Genomic DNA, 19,840 nt, shown 5'->3' on the forward strand with positions numbered 1-19,840 from the left:
GATGGCAAGTTTGTACTATTGTGGGTGATCTTGACGTATAGAATGACCCCCTTTTTTTCATGATGGTTGAAAGCAATGTTCAAGAGAAGTAAAACAGCTTATTATACAAACTCTTTCATCTTATAAAGTTGGACAGGCTTAACCCCTCACATCACCGTTATATTAAAAGAAAATATAAAGCTGGGCTCAACCAAGTCTATCCTACGGTAAAAGAAAAAAAAAACCCATCAGAACAAGGAATTCAACATTTTCCGCAGATAGGGAGTTCAACCAACATTTTCCGCAGAAAGGGAGTTCAGCCAACATTTTCAATCGAGACAATAACAATTCAATTCTCTGATGCAACAACGAAATGTAATTGACTTGTGTAATCAATTTGCCCTAAATTAAAAATCCCTTGATCAGAGTTCTAGTAAAAAACACAAACAAGTGCAGCTTAAAACAGCACACAAAGATTGACGGTAGGCATGCCTAAAATGGTGTTTGGCATAGAAAAAAGGTCACATAGCAGCATTCATGGCACCGTTGGCCATAGGGATTTTGTAACCAATGCCGGTTCTACCATTAGGAGTAAGCACCTCAAACTCTCCAGCAGTAAATGACTTGTTTTTGTGGAAAACATGTCTTCGTAGTTGCGAAAATGCACAGTACTTTACAGCATTAACTGTTATGTCTTCCAAAAATGCAGAAACTGAAACTCTTACTCCTTCCCCTGAATTTACAAGAAAGAGGTACATCAGAAGACCTTACATGATTATTTCTTAAGCATGCAGTAAAAGGTTTTGAAGACGTATTTCATGCATTTCCTACCAGACCTTGAGGGAATTGGGTGTTGCAGATTAGCAAACAGGAGATAATTAAAACTAGGCCAGCCAAATAGTGAGCTTACCGTGTGTGACAAGCAGCAAGTTTTCTGAAGGGTATTTATCTGCGAGCGTCTTAATAACTCGTTCATATCTAGTCCTTGCACCCATCACAGTCTCTTCCCATTGTGGAAGCTACAATTCCTCAAGAAAATAACCAAATATGAGACATGATGACGTGCAACGTAGGCATGTACCTTGTTACTCTTTAATGCTCTTTTCCCTTAACCAAACAGTGTTTTCTATACTTACCTCTTCATACACTGGTTTCACAGCACGATCCACTGTCCCCGCTGGTAGCAAGGCTTGAAGCTCTGCGATATTGAATCCAAAGTTCCCATCTTTGGGCACGGAAACACGCCTAATGGCTTCTCTATTCAACATCTCACACAAACCATACTCAATAGAGACCTGAAAATGGACAATCAACACTTAAAACACAAAAGCCTTAAAACAAATGGAGATCCAGTCAAACAACATGAACACCACAATCACTACAATCAACGATACCATTACACAAACGAATAAAATATATGAGACCCCAAATGAATAATTACCAAGTTAGCATGAACTTTCAGAAAGATTTAAGCTCCCAAATGCCATTATCAATTCCATTAACATCTTAAATAAATTTCTAAATACGTTTCCAAAACTAACTAGTAAAAAATATATCAAATCCTTAAGATTATACATGAAAATAATTGAAATTGAAATTTATTTTGAACTGAGCTCGAGAAGCTTCATTCATTTCATAGTACTTATCAAAGTACATAGGTCACTGTTTCATTGATACGCAACCAAGTCGTCTCGGTTCACTAAGGCTAGCATTAAAAAAAAAAAAAAACGAATTCTTAGCTCTCTATTAAGGCATCATTTATAATCATATACTTAAAAACAAAACAAACTTAAAAAGTTCCTAATCATTTATAATCTAAAAAAAAAACTTAAAACCATGATCATCAGTAATCAATCAACTTATCTAGCTAACCAGTTCCTTATCATTTATAATCTATAAAAGTTGCCGTATTGTAAATGTGAAAACGGAAAAAAAGAGAACACCTGCCTTGAGTTTAGAGGGATCGATGGCGACACCGTGGCTACTAACAATGTCAGGCCCATCGTTGACGGCGCAGAGGGCGGAGACAACCTCGGAGGCGGTCTGGATACAACGGAGGAAAGGAGAAACAAAGACCCGATGGATTGGGAAGCCAAGATTGGCTTTAAGTTTCCGACCCGTATGAAAAGCTCTTAACCGACCCGCTTCCGCGAGAGTTGGGTCCCATGGTCTAGTGGCAGTTGTGATCCATAATGGCTCGAAGTTATCGATTCGGTCACCGTGTCTCATGACGACAACGTTTTGCTGCTGGTTAGCATCGTTATTTTCATGTGAGGTAGGGTCCATTGTTGTTTTTGTGGACGTGAGCTCGGAGCGTGGAGGTTTAAAACGAAATGTATATATAGACATACGAGAAAAAAAAATTTGTGTGTTTCGTGGAAGAAGAACATGCGTCAGCACACTCCCATCTTGTCATTTTTTCATGCCACTTTCCATCATATATATATATATATGTTGAAAAATAAATGATAAGATTACTATTTAGATTAGTTTTTGTTTATTTAATCTATTTTGGATTAAAATATAATTAATTACATGTAGTTGTTTTTAATTACTGTTTTTTTAATCTTGAAGATGTAAAAAAATCATTCTAAAAAAATATTTTATATCTTTAATTAAATATATTTATATTTATATATTTTTTTCTTTTTCAAAATCTTATATTTCACTTCTATAACTGCAAGATTCAAAGTTTTGATGTATGGTATAAAGATCCCCGTGTGTAAAATAAATTTAAAATATTTATCTTTGTTTTAAAGGTTTTTGAGTTAGTCAACCGACAATGATGGTGTGCAACAATTTTTTTTTGGTAGTTTTTTTTTAAATTCAAAATCGAGAAGATAACATTTATGTCTAAGAGTTTTTTCAAGATTATAGAGATTATATTTTAAAGTGTATTTTTATTTAAAAATATATTAAAATAATATTTTTTATTTTTAAAATTTATTTTTGATATAAATCCATCAAAACGATTCAAAAATATTAAAAAATTAATTTTTATACAAATAATATTGTTTCTGACAATCGCCGTGATTAGGCTCCTTACATTGAAAATACTAGGTCATATGATGGTTTACATCAATATCAAAATACTAGGTCTCTTCCGCAATCTCTTCAATTTTGATAGCAGCAAAAGCGTTGGATCGATCAATTTCTTCATTAGAAGAAAAGCATCCATTTACTTTATGATTAGGCCCCTTACATAAAAAACAAGTGATGCCACCATGTCCACAACCACCATGATTTGACAATTGTTTTTGACAAGTTCTAGAGGAACCTCTATTAAATCAAGAGAATCGAGTCTTTTTAGCTTGTGATGATGAAGCATTTTTAATGGAAATTCAATCACTATGGCCATGAATACTAGGATTCACCCATAGCTTTGGGTCTGTTCGGTCGTGATTTGTATAGAAAGCAACATTGAAAGTAGTTGCTCGTGCTCTTGGATTTCAAAATCATGGAGTTTGCCAATAACTCCTTTAAGAGATGAAAAAATATCTCTCACATTCAATGTTGCTATTATAAGATCAAATTCAGATCCTAATCTTCAAAGAATACAAATGATGTACTCGTCATCATTCACAAGTTTTCATGTACCATAAAGAGACAAAACCATAGATTTTGCTTTGTGTAAATAATCTTTTAAAGAAGTACCTTTGTTTAAGGAATTCAACTTGCCCTTAATTTGTTGAATGCGATCTCGAGTATGAGTATTATAAAGGGTTTCCTATACGTGCCTGACATCATACAAATATTTGTTATTGATAACTTGAGAGAGAAGACCATCAGATAGGAAACTATTGATTTACCTAAGGATTAGTTGATCAGTGTATAACCAAACAATTGTTTCAAGATTTATTTGCAACACATCTTTCTCACTAATGATGGTTGACTCTAAACAAGGAAAGTAACTCTTCATATATCTAAAAAGACTATAACCATGTAAGATGAAAATGACTTATGCTTTTTATAAAAGATATTTGTTTAAGGCTAGTTTAATAGAGATATTAGGTAAGTGTGTTTTTAAAAGTGAAATATTAAAGGAAAGGGCTGGAGATACAATTTGAATTGAAGAGAAAGAAGCCACAAAGATAAAAAAAAAAAAACCCAAAAAAAAAAAAAAAAACTTTAATATTTTGTAAAAAAACTAACATTTTTTTTTAATGTATTGTTCTTGCCTTTAAATAGGCATTACAAGGGATTGATGTAGGAATGATTCTTACAATATACACACATGATTTTCATGATTTGTATGTAGAGATTATGACAATACAATGAATAACAAATATTGAAAAGATCATAAAGAGAATAAATGGGGATCCTAGCACACCAAAGAATCTTGGAAAATCCCTTCATATTTTTTCATGTAAAACATCCTTTAAATATCTTATAATTATAAATACCAACTCAAGAATCATCTTGATTTTACTTCAAGTAAATTTATATATTAATGAATAATGTTATTATCTAGACTAATAAATAGTTATTTAAAATTCATTTTTTAACATGGTATTAAAAATTATAACATCATTGTTCTAGAAGTATCCAAATTTTAAAATGTTTTCACTGTTTACCAAAAGAAATCGCATTTTATGGGTCTTCATTCACCTTATTCTAGAATCATACGAGTCTTTCTTTTTTTTGTTTTTCTTTTGTAGTCCTTTGACTTGGTAAATTTTCATTTTGGGTTGTTTTGTAAATTGTTTTTTTAACGAGAAGTTCACAAATAACACGTTGAATACATCGATAAATATCTTATAAAAAGAGATAATTAAGATGGAATGTTCTAAAAAGATATAAATTTATTTTAAAATAATTTAAAAACGATTTTTTTCTAACTAAACGATTTTTTTCGTATTTATGATTTCTATTACAATACAATAACTAAACTGAAAATAAATAACATGTGATGTGACCAGAATAATATTTATATAAATGTAATTGTTTGAATAAAGTAGTGTCGTGCAGCTCATGTGGATTGCCGACAAAATAGAGGAAAAGTATAGTGAAACAACCAGAAAGGAAAGCCGTGGATGATCATTTATATAGATTGTCTCTCCTCTGGCTCCGTAAAGAGATGACTTCATTCTTTTATTTTTATTTTTTTTTAAAAAGAAGCTTAAATCAATTGATTAGTTGACTTTGTAAGCCTGTACCTCAAGTCAACTGCTGCATCAATTGTCAATTCCTAACCTCCTTCCCCTTTCCTCCCGATCCAAGTAAACGCGGTGCAGTTTCTTCGAAGACCAGTATACAACAAGACAGATTTATTCGAAGCTAAATATCAGATACCCATCAGATTATTGAATTATTATTAATTTTATATCCGAATGATTTTTTTAATCAATTTTACCATTACATTATATTGACTTCTGAATTAAGATTTTACACTGAGATAATTATTATAAAACATTAATTTCTCTACAAAAAGACCATTTAAAAAACAGTATAATTTAGATAAACAAATCACCAAAAAGATTTAAAATATATGGAAGTGTTTGATTAAATTTTTTTGAGATCCTGAGAGTAAAATTAACATAAATAATTTAGTACTTTTGAGGTTTGCTCTTCATCCAAAGATGTTAATTCGATAATTAGTAGGCTGTGCATATATGATATGTCTACTTGGCAAATTTTCCACGAAGGCTTAGGACTAAAAATTGATGCATATACTCATATAAATGTCAGTGAACGGAGCATTTGAAGCGGGCATCTAGACTCAATTAAAAAAAAAGTTAATGTAGGGATTAAAGTATTTTTATGAAAAAATATGAGGATAAGAATTTTTTAATTATGAACTTATTTATATAAAAAATATCAAGTAAATATAAAGGTCCAAATAATATTTTTTTAAATGAAGGGACTAGAATGAATGACCAAGCATTTGTTAGTGGGTAATAAATAAAATAAGCAGCACAGGGCCGGATAGTTTTTTAATAGAAAGGCATGTAAACGGCTTGCTAAACGTGATATCCGACCATACCTAACTCGCCATCATTTTCTATAATTGACCTTTTTTTTCCATGCAAGCTAATTGACGTATGGGTTAATTCGTAATTCAAGTAGCTTTGTTAAAATTTAATTTAATTTTTTAATTAAATTTAAAACATAGTCTTTTAAATTTACTTAGTCAACTTAATATTCATTTAAATTTAATAACTTAGGTCGATAATATTAATTGTCTCCGCTACCCACCCAACCCAACAAGAACTTTGCTAGCAGTTTACAAAATCATGGCTGGCATGAACAGACGCCGTGAAGACCGACTTGCCGGAGAAATATGACGCCATGAACAAAGCACTGGTCTTAAACTAGTAGCTATCAGATAATTGATGACTGGGTCCTGAGCTAGTTCCATGCATACCAAACTTAGTTTTCCAGAGAAACAATTTATATGTAAAATCAACAAAATCATGCCATAATATTCTTAGTATGACCGGGTCTTCATCTAATTCCGTACACTCCAAACCATTACTTCTAATTTCTAAATAGTTAATTCATACTCACATGATGAAATATTGAAAAATAACATATTTTATAGGAAATGTTTTTTGTATAAACCAAACACTAAATGCCACATATCCAAAATTCGCCGGCTTTTAACTTCACACTAAATGCCACATATCCAAAATTCGCAGGCTTTAAACAACTCCTTGACCCATATCCAAAAACCAAGTTCGAGACAACAGCCGGCCATGGTTTTTGCCTCGAAGTTTTAAGCTCTTGTTTCTTTCCCACCATCCCGTGTGCTGTGCTTTTCACAACGTTGAAAAATCTCTCAACCTGTGTAAAATATCTATCTAACAGGCTCGAATAATTTCTTCAATTAGACATTAATAGGAGGGTGAACCTATTTAATGATTAAAGCATGTGCAGAATATCACATACCATTGCCGGCATTGAGTATTAGTGTATAATAGTTTACAGAATTGACCGGCTCGAATTGAGCGTGAAAAAAATATTTAAGCCATATAAATTTATATGGCATTATTTTTAAATAAAGTTTAATAGATGAACCTTAAAATTTAAATAAAGTTTATTCAGATATTTTGAATATTCTACGTGTACTGCTTTACTTTTTCTTCGATGAATTTTAAGTTATTTAATCCTTTTTTTTTATTGGCATTACTTTATTAGTTTTGATTTTTTCAAGGATATCTAGGTATAGATTTTACGGGAGAGAAGAGAGTTCTACTGCTTTCGCCTTTTCCACGATCTGTTTTCCTCCTTCAGTGGTCGTTTCGGCCTAGCTTACTCATGTGCCTGGTCCCCACCTCAGGTTTCATTTTTATTTTTATTTTTTAAATAACAATTTATTTATTTATTTGGAGAAGCGACACCGAAAATTACCTGACCACCTCTTCTCCTATATGCGTACGTGAGACAACAGCCTTCAGAATATCTGAAAGGCCAACAATAATCAATGGCGTTGAAGTGGGCTATCTAGATGACACACGTCACAAACCCCAGATCCAAATTACAATAGAACATAGATTAGAAGCAGAAGAAAAGCACAATCATATTATTCTGAGAAAAATCAACAGGAACCCGGAACCATGAGTGATTTGTTGTCACTGTGGATGCTAGAATATGATGAAAGTTGTTTTTTAAAATAATTTTTATTTAAAAATATATAAAAATAATTTTTTTAGTTTTTAAAAATTATTTTTAAATGAGTGAATAAAAATAATCTGAAAATACTAAAAAAATATTAATTTACAATAAAAAATAAAAAATTAATTTTTTTTAAAACATGAAAATAAACAGAGGACATACAAATACAAATAGGGGAGCTTACCCAGTGATTTGCGGAAAGGCCCCAACAAGAGGAAGAAAAAAGTTGCCAAGGATCTTTTGCCAATATACTCGTTCTAAAGGTAGATGCACAGAAGGAAACATCTAAGTAGAAAAAAACAACATGGAGATTTCAGTTTTCAAATTAAACTTATTGATTTTATAGGAATTTTACAAGCATATGAGTTTATCTTTTGGTTGAATGAAGTTTCACAAATTTTTTAGTATAAGAAGGTTTTAGAACAAATAAGGATGGAAATAATTGTGATCAGATTGAAGGGCTAGACTTTTTCCTGGTGAAAACAATTAAAGAGATCGCGAGTGAAGAAAGAAAAGTCAAGAATAAATGATTAAGATAAGATGAACAATTAAAGAGATCACGAATGACGAAATAAAAGTCAAGAATAAGTGATTAAGATAAGATTAAGGAGCATTTCCTTCCTTTTAGCTATACACACACCTATACAAACGACTCCATGTATTTAGATAAAGAGATAAATATATTAACGATTATACCAACAAGTTCTATCAATTAGTGTCTAGAGTGACTTAGTAGAAATAGAAGGACAACTAGTGGCAAAATATTTAAGAGGTTTATGGTGGTACATCTGGGATGTGTTGTCTTTGCAATTTTTTAGATATTTTTGAAGGCATGTTAAAGGGTTGATAGTTGAGAAACAACATGCTGCTAGGATAGTTAATAGAAGTTTTTAAACTGATCTATACAAAAAAAGATAACATAAAAATAATCAAAGTCTAGCCACTCTTAAGTCAGACTTACTTAACAAACTCAACAAATAACATGTTAAAGTATAGGTCAGGACTCTAGTTCAACTTTTCAAATTTGTTGTTATGAATATGGTAAATTAAGATATTAGGCTAACGAGTACAACAAATAAAAAAGTTATCTAAGTAAGAATTTGTTGATAAAGGATCATGGAAATGATGTGGTTGATTTTATAATGACTCGATTAGCATTGAAAAGATTTTGTGTGGAGATTGTGGTGCTAACCTAGTAATTTGAAAGAATCTGCTAACTTTTAAGGATTCAAAAAAATAAAAATAAAAAAATAAAGGCTTACTAACATCTTCTACTTAACGTGTATCATAAAAGATAAGATTTGCAACTTAATAATAGACAATGGTAGTTGCAAAAATGTGGTATCCGTGAAGACAATAAAGAATATCCAATTAAAAATCGATGGCCATCCTAAGCCCTACCAAATGACTTTGCTAAATAAAAACATTATGTTAATTATGGATGGGCTCTCTCTCGTTTTATTTTATATAAGTAAGAAATATTTTGATAATATTTAATGTGATGTTTATAAATATTTGTTATCTAATATTGGATAGGCCATAACAATATGAATAGAAAGTGTACACGACAAACAATATAATTTATATATAAAAGGAAAATGTATAATATTATTATACCCAGAATAGATAAGGTGGCTGTTGAAAAAAAAGGTAAAAATATATTGTTTTTATCCAAAATTATAGAGAAAAATGAAAGGAAAAGAAATAAAAGAAAAATAAAGATAAGGTGAAAAGTTGGATAATATAGAGACTAGAGGATTTTTAGAAAAACAATATTGTTTTTATTTAGTTTAGAAAAATATATTTGTTTTTGGTGATTTTATTTTTTTCTATTTAGTATAGGAAATCAAGTATATATTGAAATTGATAATTTTTTTTTAGGATTTTCTGTTACTTTTTCTTTATTTTCAAGGTTTTTAGCTTGTTTATGTTGCTTTTTAAGCTTATTTAACCATAATACAATTTTTTCTTTGCTTGTTTTGGCTATTAATATGTTTTTGCCTGTCATTGTTGTATTGCTTATGCTTCCTCCGGCGTCATTTTTTTCTTTTCTTGTGTGTATATACATAATGTATACACACACACACACACACACACATATGAACTTTGATTGGATGTCTTTTTATAGAGTGTGAGAAGCTAGCGATAACGGTTGAGAAGGGATTTGATGAAGTTAGCAAGAATTCAAATTCCTAGCTATTTATGTGGGTCTTTGATGAAGCTAATAACAGACAAGAAATAGAAAGAAGGAACAAAATCACAGCATCTGAAGGATCAGGATTGACAGAAGAGAGGAGCCTGGCTCAACTCAACCTGCAGGTTCATCAGAGATAGCAATGGAAAAATATATAAAAACTTAGAAAAAATGACAATCAAAAGAGCATCCCAAACTACTAAACATAACTTAAATGTAAGACTAATAGAAATTCCCAAGCTAGCTATAATGAGGCGTATAGGAATCGATGACAGAACACAGTCAGTCCAACCTTCATATAAAAACTTAGAAAAAATGACAATCAATAAAAACTTAGAATATCAATGGTTTCCCACTGCATTAGTCTCTTGGATTCAGGCTTGTTCCACCACCAGCAACCCATTCATGATCCTAGTCCAATATACATGAAAACGTTACTGAACAGAAACTTCATTTTTATGATGCAAAATCGCATTTATTTAACTCAAACCAGATCCGAAGTACATCAAGATGGACAATATACATTACATCCCTGTACAAATCAGCTTACTTCTTTCACAAGTAGCTCTCATAACTTGACAACAAGAAGCCTTAATTTTGAAATTCTAGTTAGTTACCTGCAATAATGCAATTTTCTCTAAATAACCTTGGAAACAGACATGCAAAGAATCTGAACTACAACGTTTGAAGTGTCATCATCCAGGTCGAAGCTTCTGAGGTTTCATGGAATCCATGAATAACTGGAGGAAGTGTACCGACTGGGCTCTGTAGCAAGAAAATAGTTTGTGAAAAGTTAAATTAGATTAACGAGACTGAATTTGATTCATTAAGAAATAATAGAAAAAAAAATCAACGATCTAATGGGGTGGTTGTGGTTTGCGTTTAATTTCTACTTATTTTCAATACTCAAGCTTGAGTTCTACCCAGACCTACTTAGGCAGAAGTTTGTCGCCATCAACTAGCTCCAAGAAAAGAGCTAGGGGATATTTCCCTTTTCCTTCTTTATGTCCTTTGGTATAAACTCTTAATTTCCTGAAACTATAAGAATATAAGAAGAGAGACAAACTTAACAACGAAGACAAAAGGGATATGTTGTTGTAATATAAAGAAACATGCGACTCTAATTAGTAGTTGGGCCGGAACAATTCCAACTCCTCTCTCCAGCAGTAAACTCTTGAGAATTATAAAAGTTCTGATCCAGTTTAGAGAAAGTTTTTAATCTTCCATGTTAAAAACTACGAGCAGGTTGCTTGATCATGGAATATAATTCCCTCCCCCCATCTGCATCCACACGAATTGTTTCATGTAATCATTCATGATTCACTCCAAATTAAAGGACAGAAACAAAGGTAATGGACGTAGCAAGCTACCTTGGACAGCTAGGTACTTGTTATTTATCTTATCATGGCCGAACAATTTCAAGTCCACATGACGGCGATGAGGAAGAGGGTTGTCGTTCGCCAGCTCCAGGAAAAGGGAAATATAGCCTTTCCATTTCCTTTCTTGTTTCTCTCTAGGTCGAGACTCTACCTCCTGGCACGAAAAAGAAAAAGAACAAAAGATTGCTTTATCACTTGATGATGAGCCTCCTTCCTTTTCTCCTTCCGAATGGGTTATTCGAAGGAAGGTGAGTGAGAATCAGACCAAACTACTTTTTTCATGACTAGCATCGAAAACTTCAGATTCATACTAATGATTAGTGAACAATATATCAACAGCAACCAACAACGATATTAAAAATAGTTTTTGCACTGAGGGCTTGGTCTAGCGGTGAAAGGGGCTTGTCTCCTTTCACAGCACATGGATTCGAGTTCTGGTATGCACGCCTGTCACCCCGCGGTACCTACGCCTGTCATCCCGCGGTACCTTACATGACTACTAGATTTACAGGGTATTTAATAGGCCGTGGGGATTAGTTGTGGTACGCGCAAGCTGACCCGAACACCCTACATAAATAAAAAAAATAGTTTTTCAATATATACAAAGTCTCTGCAGATGTTTAGAAATTAAGTTTTTTTAGAAAAATAATAATAATAATTGCGCCGAAAATCAGTTTAAGCTTTTAATACATGAGCTCAAGACTTCGAAACAATAAAAAAAAAAAAATCTAATCCTTACTCGGAAGCACTTTTAAATAATAGCATTTGTTTATATAAAAAATTGATCATAATAGTACTGTCACGTCAAATAAACAAGAGGTTAATTATACTAGCAACAAATACACTTTTTAATTTTAAATAAGAGCACAGCACAGTTTTTGAATAATACATTTGGTGTTAGACACCAAAATAATTATTTGTATCCACTCCTCTTCTTGGGCTTGAACCTCTTGCCCCATAAAGGTTTAGCATCGACCCAAAATTTGGCTTCAATTTTTCCATTCAAGATCATGGCTGGTACATAAGACGCAGTGAAGACCACTTTCCCGAACAGTGGTGGTGCACCTTGATCCTTCGGCTCAGGCCAATGCACGTACACCCTTTCCACACATGACCCGTAATTCCTGCTCAAGTTATAAAAACACAATTTCCCATCGCCTATTATTTAATTTACTTTATTAACAATTAAGACTGTAATAGTGATGATTTTCCTAGTTTTTTTAATAGGGGCTATAAATTAGAAAGGTAAACAATCACATGATTCCTAGCATAACTAACAAACACAAAGAAATTAACCAAAAATTATAAACTTATTTATATATAATGGAAAATGATTAATTTGTATAACTAATAAAAAGATAATTAACTAAAAAGTAATGCGTAGAGACAATTGATAATAGACAAAAAGAGATTTTCTTAAAATTACCACCTATTTCATTGTCTCCATTTATTACCTTTTCGTTATTTATATTCATAAGGTATATCATTACTCGAATAAAGTTATACCATGCTAATTATTGAATTAAGCTAAATTATAATGACTCAATTGGAAATATTTCAAATATTTTTAATATTGTATCAATAAATAATAATAAATATATAATGTACTGAATCCCTCGAGTAAAACTTTAAACTCAACACGCACAATTCAATCTTGTCTTTCAAATATTATCCAGTTTGGTGATTGAACTAAATTCATGGTCATAAAAAGAAATTTTACCAAATCTAACTTTTTTTAAAAAAAATTCATTCATTGAATGAATAAATTGAATCCTATTAGTGGTTTTAATTCAGTATTTATGATTTTTAAGAAATGATTTAGTACTAAAATTTAGGGCACTACAATTTGTTATCATTAAATAGACTATGTAGCAACTACATTAATTGCCTCTATTTATCTGTAGCAAAATCCTCCGATTAATATACTTACATTGTGAAAAACCTGGAGATTTGACTTTCAGTGAGAGGGTATCCATTTGAGAACGTCAAGAACAAACATCTATTTTCCTCGGCTGCTCTCTCTGTCACAGGATTCCACTCTTTGGCTGAAGGGTTCAGCTTGGATCCAACATATGGTGCAATTGGTTTTGCTCTGCTGCCAACTTTCTCGGAACCGAATTTCTTAACGTCTTCCAGGGGACTAAAAACATTCCCCTCGGTAATTTGCTCTCCCATCCTTTCTAAAATATCCTTCAAGACCACACAACAGACTCCGTTATAGATCTCTGTGATACCCTTTAAGGCCTTTTCTTTATCAGCAAGGATGACATTGAGACACAAGAAATGTTCGGTTAGCTTTGGAGTGAAACGCATCAAATCTGGTGATATGGGATTTTTTGACAGTTGTTTCAGAAATGACAGAATATCCTCAGCTTCTTTGGCTAGTAGAGTCAAGAATTTATCATCATGAAGTAAGATCTTTCTCATAATTTCTCGAAACCCTTGTGTCTCTAGCCAAATCCAAAATGCCATCACCTTCATTGCCACTCCAACTTCAATTCCAAAATGAATCATCCGAACGAACAGTACTGACCTTTTACTAGACTCGTCTGATGATGATGATGCAGCCATGTGGTTATAGAGGGAAACTGTGTTTCCTATGTAGGAATATAGAAGATAAAGAGTAACCCTGTGGTTTCTGTGTATTGTGTACAGATAAGAAACTTTGTCTGTGTGTAGATGAAAGAAATGAGGAGGGGTTATGGGGGTTTATATAATAAAGGGAAGGTTTTGATTTTTGAAGGTTTGCGATGGTCCGTAATGGCTTTACAAGGAAATTGAAATCCCTTATCTGAAAAGGGAACGGGTCGGTGTGTTTCATCAGGAAAGTTTTCAGCTTTGAAAATAAGATGATGCTCTGCGAATGGCTGTGTCTAGTTATGCAAACCTCCTCACAAACTAATTGGAGGAAAAGGAGTTGTTCCATGCAAAATTAATTCTTGATGTGATTAAGATTCAAACCTCGGATATCAAATTAATTAAGTTTCCACGAAAATGCGTGAAATGAAAGGAAAGTTATCTAGAGAAAAATTGCAGTTTTAGTTTTTTTGATTTTTTATGCACTGATTTGGATTCAATTTCATTTTGCAATGTTCGAGCGAAACTATGGTGAAAATATATGTAATCCAACTTGAGTCGATTCAATTATATTCCAATTCTAATATATATATATATAATTTTTTAATGTGATTATGTGTGGAATGCATTGAGAGATCGCTTTGCACCGAAATTATGTTAAAAATTTATCTAATACAACTCCAGTCAATTCAATTATGTTCCAATATAACAAAATATGATTTTTTATTTTTCTTTGTAAATATGTGAAGTATATTTTGAGGCAATATCCAAACTCAATAGCAATATTGATCAGATTTTGTTAAAATGGAGAGAATTGATTCGGAGTTCTTCTAATTGCAATTGTGGGAAAAGAAAAGGAAAAAATTCATTTTTGATGGATCCAACAAAAAGAGTTCCTATTTTTGATTAATTCCTCATGTAATTGTGAGAAACTCCTGACATGGATTAATTCCAATTAATTCCTCAAGTTGCACATATTACAAGCAAAAGTACGAGACCTATTTTTGATAGATCCAACAAAAATAATGATGATTTAATTTACATGTTCATATGAGTTCCTTACTAAAATATCAGTATTACATTAGTTTTAAAAGATTGGCATGATGGTTAAGCAGATATGTTTCCTTTTTTCTTTTTCTTTTATTTTTAAAAAAACTTAAATTATGGAGCTAGCACTCAGTGAAATTTATTAAATTTTTAAAAATATACTAGACTGATATAAAAAATTTATCTAAGAAACTATTAAAAATAAAGTTTTATCTCGATTATTTTACCTCAAAATTTTCTTTAAATGTACTAAACCGTATAAAATGGTTTGAAGATATGTACATTGAATATAAAAAAGTTACCATGCCTAGCTAGCCTACCTGATGGGATTCACCAACGCACGAGCCAAAATAGCAGCCACCTTGCACAATGAAGAAACAAAGATGGATCCTATTTTACAAGAAATCAGAAAGTTTGTTTATCCAAAGATTGGGAAGTTCACCGCACGAAGGCAACTGCTGTGTGAATTGGCTAGCTAATTATGGTCATGGTTTGGAGCTAGGAGCTCACCCTTCTACCAACTTTCCAGAGGGCATTTTCTTCTTTGATTTTTGCTGATATGATGTGGGTATCCTTACCCAGTAGTAGTGTGTTGTGCCCGTTACTACAACAAAAAGAAAAGATAAAGATGGACAATGTCCATTTCTGTTGCATCCTTGATAGAAATCAACGCATGGTTTCTCATAGACATCCTTGATAGAAATCAACGCATGGTTTTTCATAGAAAGGTCACTTAACAATAAAACATAGAGGTTAATTATTGATACGAATAACAGAGTGACGATTGCAGTATGAGAAATGGTGCAATTTTCATGAGAAAAGCTTGGACATGGACAAGGTAAGAATTTCAGCTTCAACAATTAAACTGTCATTCCTAACATAACGCTTGGAGAATTAATGTAGATCTCCCAGTGGCATTAACTCTCGGAAACCATGTCTATGACTGGAGGAGGTTAACCAATGTGAAACTGCAACAAAATAATCTGTGAGAAACTTTAGTCAATAAGAAGTTCAATAACTAAAACTGGCAAAGATGGAAAACTTTTCATGCCTCAATGTTCACTAAGCAGCCATGAAGTTCACAAATACTGTAGCCACGAGTAATGTTAATTTTCCAAATATTTTTGGAGAAGTGATAAAAATATCTTAGACAACTGTTTTGTTAGGCATTTCCAGTACCATATATGCATCTATCTCTTCTGTCCTTTCTTCAATTGGGATTTTAAGAGTAGGGTGAACATGTTATATCTGTTCTTATGGGGTGGTTTAATTACTTGTTTCTTCGACATGTTTGTCATGGCGTGGGCCCAAAACTCGTAGCTTGTATTCTGCCCACGGTTTTCTTTGGTGGAAGTTCATCACCATGAACTAGTTCCAGGAATACAGATAGTGAATCTCCCTTTGCTTCAGAATTTCCTTTGGGATAAACTTTTATTCTCCTGAAACGATGGCAAGAGCCAAAATTAACAACAAAACTCGAGTGGTTCTCGAATGGAAACGTTTGTGATTATAAGGCAGCATACCAACTTCTCCCTCCAGCAGTAAAGGCTTTGGATAAATATGAGCTCTCATCTAGTTTAGAGAAATCAATAAAATAAGGGAACTTGCGTCTCGTTGTGTTTGGAACCCAAACGAAATTGTTGCTTCCCGACCTTAAGACACGACCATCGAACTCAAAACTTTTCTCCTGTTACAACCAGCCTTCCAACCCAAGCACTGCACACAAAAACTGTCTGATATTTCCCATCCAACGGCTGCGATGACACACATCTCTAATCAGACTCTTGAATCTCTGTTTTTATCGTAGTTATAAAATTAATTTAACTCAAAATCTAAATAGTGAGTTGGGTTGACAGAGGAAAATTGAACCGGTTTTTAATTTAAAAAAAACACAAAATATCTAATAGCTCGTTTGTTTATGTTTATTTATGCATTTTGAGTTGTGGTTAAAGTAAAAGGTTGTCAAAGTAATATTTTGTATTTTAAACTTAAAATGTATAAAAAACACATATATAAACACTTTTTATATTTTTATAAAAATAATAGTCGGATTTTTTCACTAACTTATATTAATCTTCTAATATCTTGTTTGACATTGCAATCTATTCATGGTTTTTTTAAAAATATTATCTTTAAATTAATTATTTTTTTATATTTTTAAATTATTTTAATATATAAGTATAAAAAGTATTATTTTAATATATTAAAAAATAATTTTAAAAACTTATTATCTCACTTTATTTCATCAGCCATTTTTACTTTTTTTTTTGGATTCAAATCTCAAACATCTGACCTTACGGATGTGTCCGGAATGGCCAAAAATGCTGGAAACGACACTGAGATCACCCAAATCGGACTTCGGATGGCTCCGATTTAAACAATCAAAATTTGGGATAAGTGGACGCTGCAAATGAAGCCACGTGGCAGGAGGAATAGTCGCTGCGCCACACCGGATCAAAACCCAGTGATGCTGACGTGGCGGAGCTGACGTGTCAGACACGTAGGCAATGGTGGGTCCACCCAATCTGACTTGGCAGATCCACGGAGATCTTCGTCTGACGTGGCTGATGATGTGTCAGATGCCGTGGCTGGTTGACCGGTCAGACGACTGATATGGCAGGTGACTTGGCTGTGACTGTGTCGAACCACTGACGTGGCTGCTGACGTGGCGGTGTCGAGTTGCAGGAAACGGCGAGGAAGACGCGTGAGGCGCGTCTGTGCGCGTGGGCAGTGCTGGTGACGGCGCGTGCAAGCACGTGCTGTATAAAAATTTTACTGACTATAATTTTAGTACAGCTTTCCATCTGGAATTTTTTTTTTGAGTTTTTATTTATTTATTTATTATTAGTTCAACTTAAGATAATTATTTTTATTAAAATATTATTATGCTTCCGAGTTATCTTTCTCTCTTTCTTTTCTGATCAAACACCCTCTTTTTCAAAAACTTTGAAGAACAAGCTCTGATACTAGTTGTTAGGGCATTCCGGCATTCAAACACACACAAATTTACATGGTTCGGCAACTTGCCTACTCCACGGAGCTACTGGTTTGTATTAATCAAGCTCAAAAGCAATACAAACAACAAAACAAGGAGGAGGAGAAAACTTCTCTACTCAACTCAACTCTCACCCTTAGCTCTCTCTCTCTGTGTTTCTCTCTATTTCGTGTTCTATATCAGCTATCAATGCACCCTCTATTTATAGCTGATGAGGGAGACAATTGTTCAACAATGGTGGGCAAGTTAGGCACCCACCATTTGACTATAACTATGTCAACCATGGCTGCCACCGTCCATTTGTGTCCACACACATAACAATAACATGGTTTATTATGTTTTTTATGAAATAATATCATTATATATATAACATTTAGCCAGTTTTATTTGGAGTTCACCTAGATTAAAAGTTGATTTATTACGCCATTCAAGTTTAAACAAGTTAACTCTTTAGATGATTTAAGAATACATCCTACCTGATCTAAACTGGATAGAGTTTCGTAACTATGCTTTTAAAAGAAGTGATTTTGGAAAACATTTTCAGCATTAAAATTTGTTAACGTTAAAAATAGACAAACTAATGACTACACTTGGCCCTGTTCTCTGGATTAAAATCTTCAAACTAAAATACTTCCAAGACCTAAAAGACCTGGAGAATATTTGAATTCCAATGAAAGGAGAACCATTTGAAGAGAAGTTTTATTGTATTCTAGAAATAATTAATAAAGAAGCATAATTTATTAACTCGAAGAAGATAACGGATAGAAAATCAAGAAGGGTGCCGTCCATTATATAAATAATGTGGTGGTTCCTTGTTAGGAACCTATAATTATACTAGGGATACCAGATTGGCAGCTTATTGATACAAATAATATAGATTGATGACAATCGTGGCCACGAAAATTAAAGGGTGCAATTTTCATGAGAAAAGCTTGGACACGGACAAGGTAAGAATTTCAGCTTCAATAATTAAAGTGTCATTCAAAACATAGCCCTTCGAGACTTCATGGAGATCTCCCAGTGGCATGAACTTGCGGAAACCACGTGTATGGTTGGAGGAGGTTAACCAACGCGAAACTGCAAGAAAGTAATTTGTGAGAAACTTTAGTCAATATAACTAAAACTGGCAAAGATGGAGAACTTTTCATGCCTGTAAGCAGCCGTAGAGAACACAACTACTGGAGGCAGCATGAGTAGTAATGTTAATTTTCCAAAAATATTGTTCTTGACATTACTTCTTAAAAAATCTCATGCATTTACGTAGATCTAACAAAAAACCTGTATGCATCTATTCGCTCTGCCCTTTCTTGAATTGGGATTCTTAAAGTAGGGAGGACATGTTTATTAATAAAGAAGCTGGTCTTATGGGGTGGTTTAATTACTTGTTTTTTCGACATGTTTGTCATGGCATTGGTCCAAAACTCGTAGCTTGCATTCTGCCCACACAGTTTTCTTTGGTGGAAGTTTACCACCATCAACTAGTTCTAGGAATATAGATAGTGAATCTCTCTTTGCTTCAGCATTTCCTTTAGGACTAACGTCTATTCTCCTGAAACGATGGGAAGAGCCAAAATTAACAACAAAACTCAAGAGTGGTTCTCAAACAGAAAAGTTCGTGATTACAAGGCAGCATACCAACTTCTGCCTCCGGCAATAAAGGCTTTGGATAAATATGAGCTCTTATCTAATTTAGAGAAATCTTCAATCTTCCATGTTAAAGAACCATTTGCAGGTTTCTTAACCATAGAAAGTAATTCCCATTTTCCAGTTGGTTCGATAACAAAAATCTCAGCTCCAAAAACACAGCAGTCCTTGACAAGGTATCCATTAGAAGCATCATTGAATGTTTCATGGGAAAGCAATTGATCGAAACCCCATTCGGTCTTCATCTCATGAAAACATTTTACTGATCCATCCAATTCTATAAAAAAGTAGTTATCCATTTAAATTCAAGAGTATAAACACAAGAAAGTAAAAATTATTAAAGTAAACTCAATCCAGAAGGTCAAGGAAGGTAGTCACCAGCTGTCACCGCCCAGCCACCAACCGACCAGC

At 33.0% G+C, this 19,840-nt stretch overlaps 2 protein-coding genes and 1 pseudogene across 2 annotated transcripts; all 3 read right to left on the reverse strand.

Annotated features, from left to right (window-relative positions):
- Positions 1 to 314: 314 nt before the first annotated feature.
- LOC105131585 (uncharacterized) lies at positions 315 to 2,336 on the reverse strand. Its single transcript, XM_011034627.1, has 4 exons — positions 1,927 to 2,336; positions 1,116 to 1,274; positions 890 to 998; positions 315 to 712 (listed from the first exon to the last, which is right to left on the reverse strand). The coding sequence occupies exons 1-4, from the start codon at positions 2,326 to 2,328 to the stop codon at positions 501 to 503; spliced, it is 882 nt and encodes a 293-aa protein (XP_011032929.1). The 5' UTR covers positions 2,329 to 2,336; the 3' UTR covers positions 315 to 500.
- A 9,743-nt stretch (positions 2,337 to 12,079) lies between these two features.
- On the reverse strand, positions 12,080 to 13,737 carry LOC105138112 (uncharacterized). The gene is made up of 2 exons (XM_011044120.1): positions 13,097 to 13,737; positions 12,080 to 12,290 (listed from the first exon to the last, which is right to left on the reverse strand). The coding sequence occupies exons 1-2, from the start codon at positions 13,735 to 13,737 to the stop codon at positions 12,080 to 12,082; spliced, it is 852 nt and encodes a 283-aa protein (XP_011042422.1).
- A 4,880-nt stretch (positions 13,738 to 18,617) lies between these two features.
- LOC105138121 (uncharacterized) overlaps positions 18,618 to 19,840 on the reverse strand; it is an 8,088-nt pseudogene continuing 6,865 nt past the window's right edge.

The sequence above is a fragment of the Populus euphratica genome, unplaced genomic scaffold, assembly GCF_000495115.2.
Source record: "Populus euphratica unplaced genomic scaffold, PopEup_1.0 scaffold2.1, whole genome shotgun sequence".
In the NCBI taxonomy this organism is placed as follows: domain Eukaryota; kingdom Viridiplantae; phylum Streptophyta; class Magnoliopsida; order Malpighiales; family Salicaceae; genus Populus; species Populus euphratica.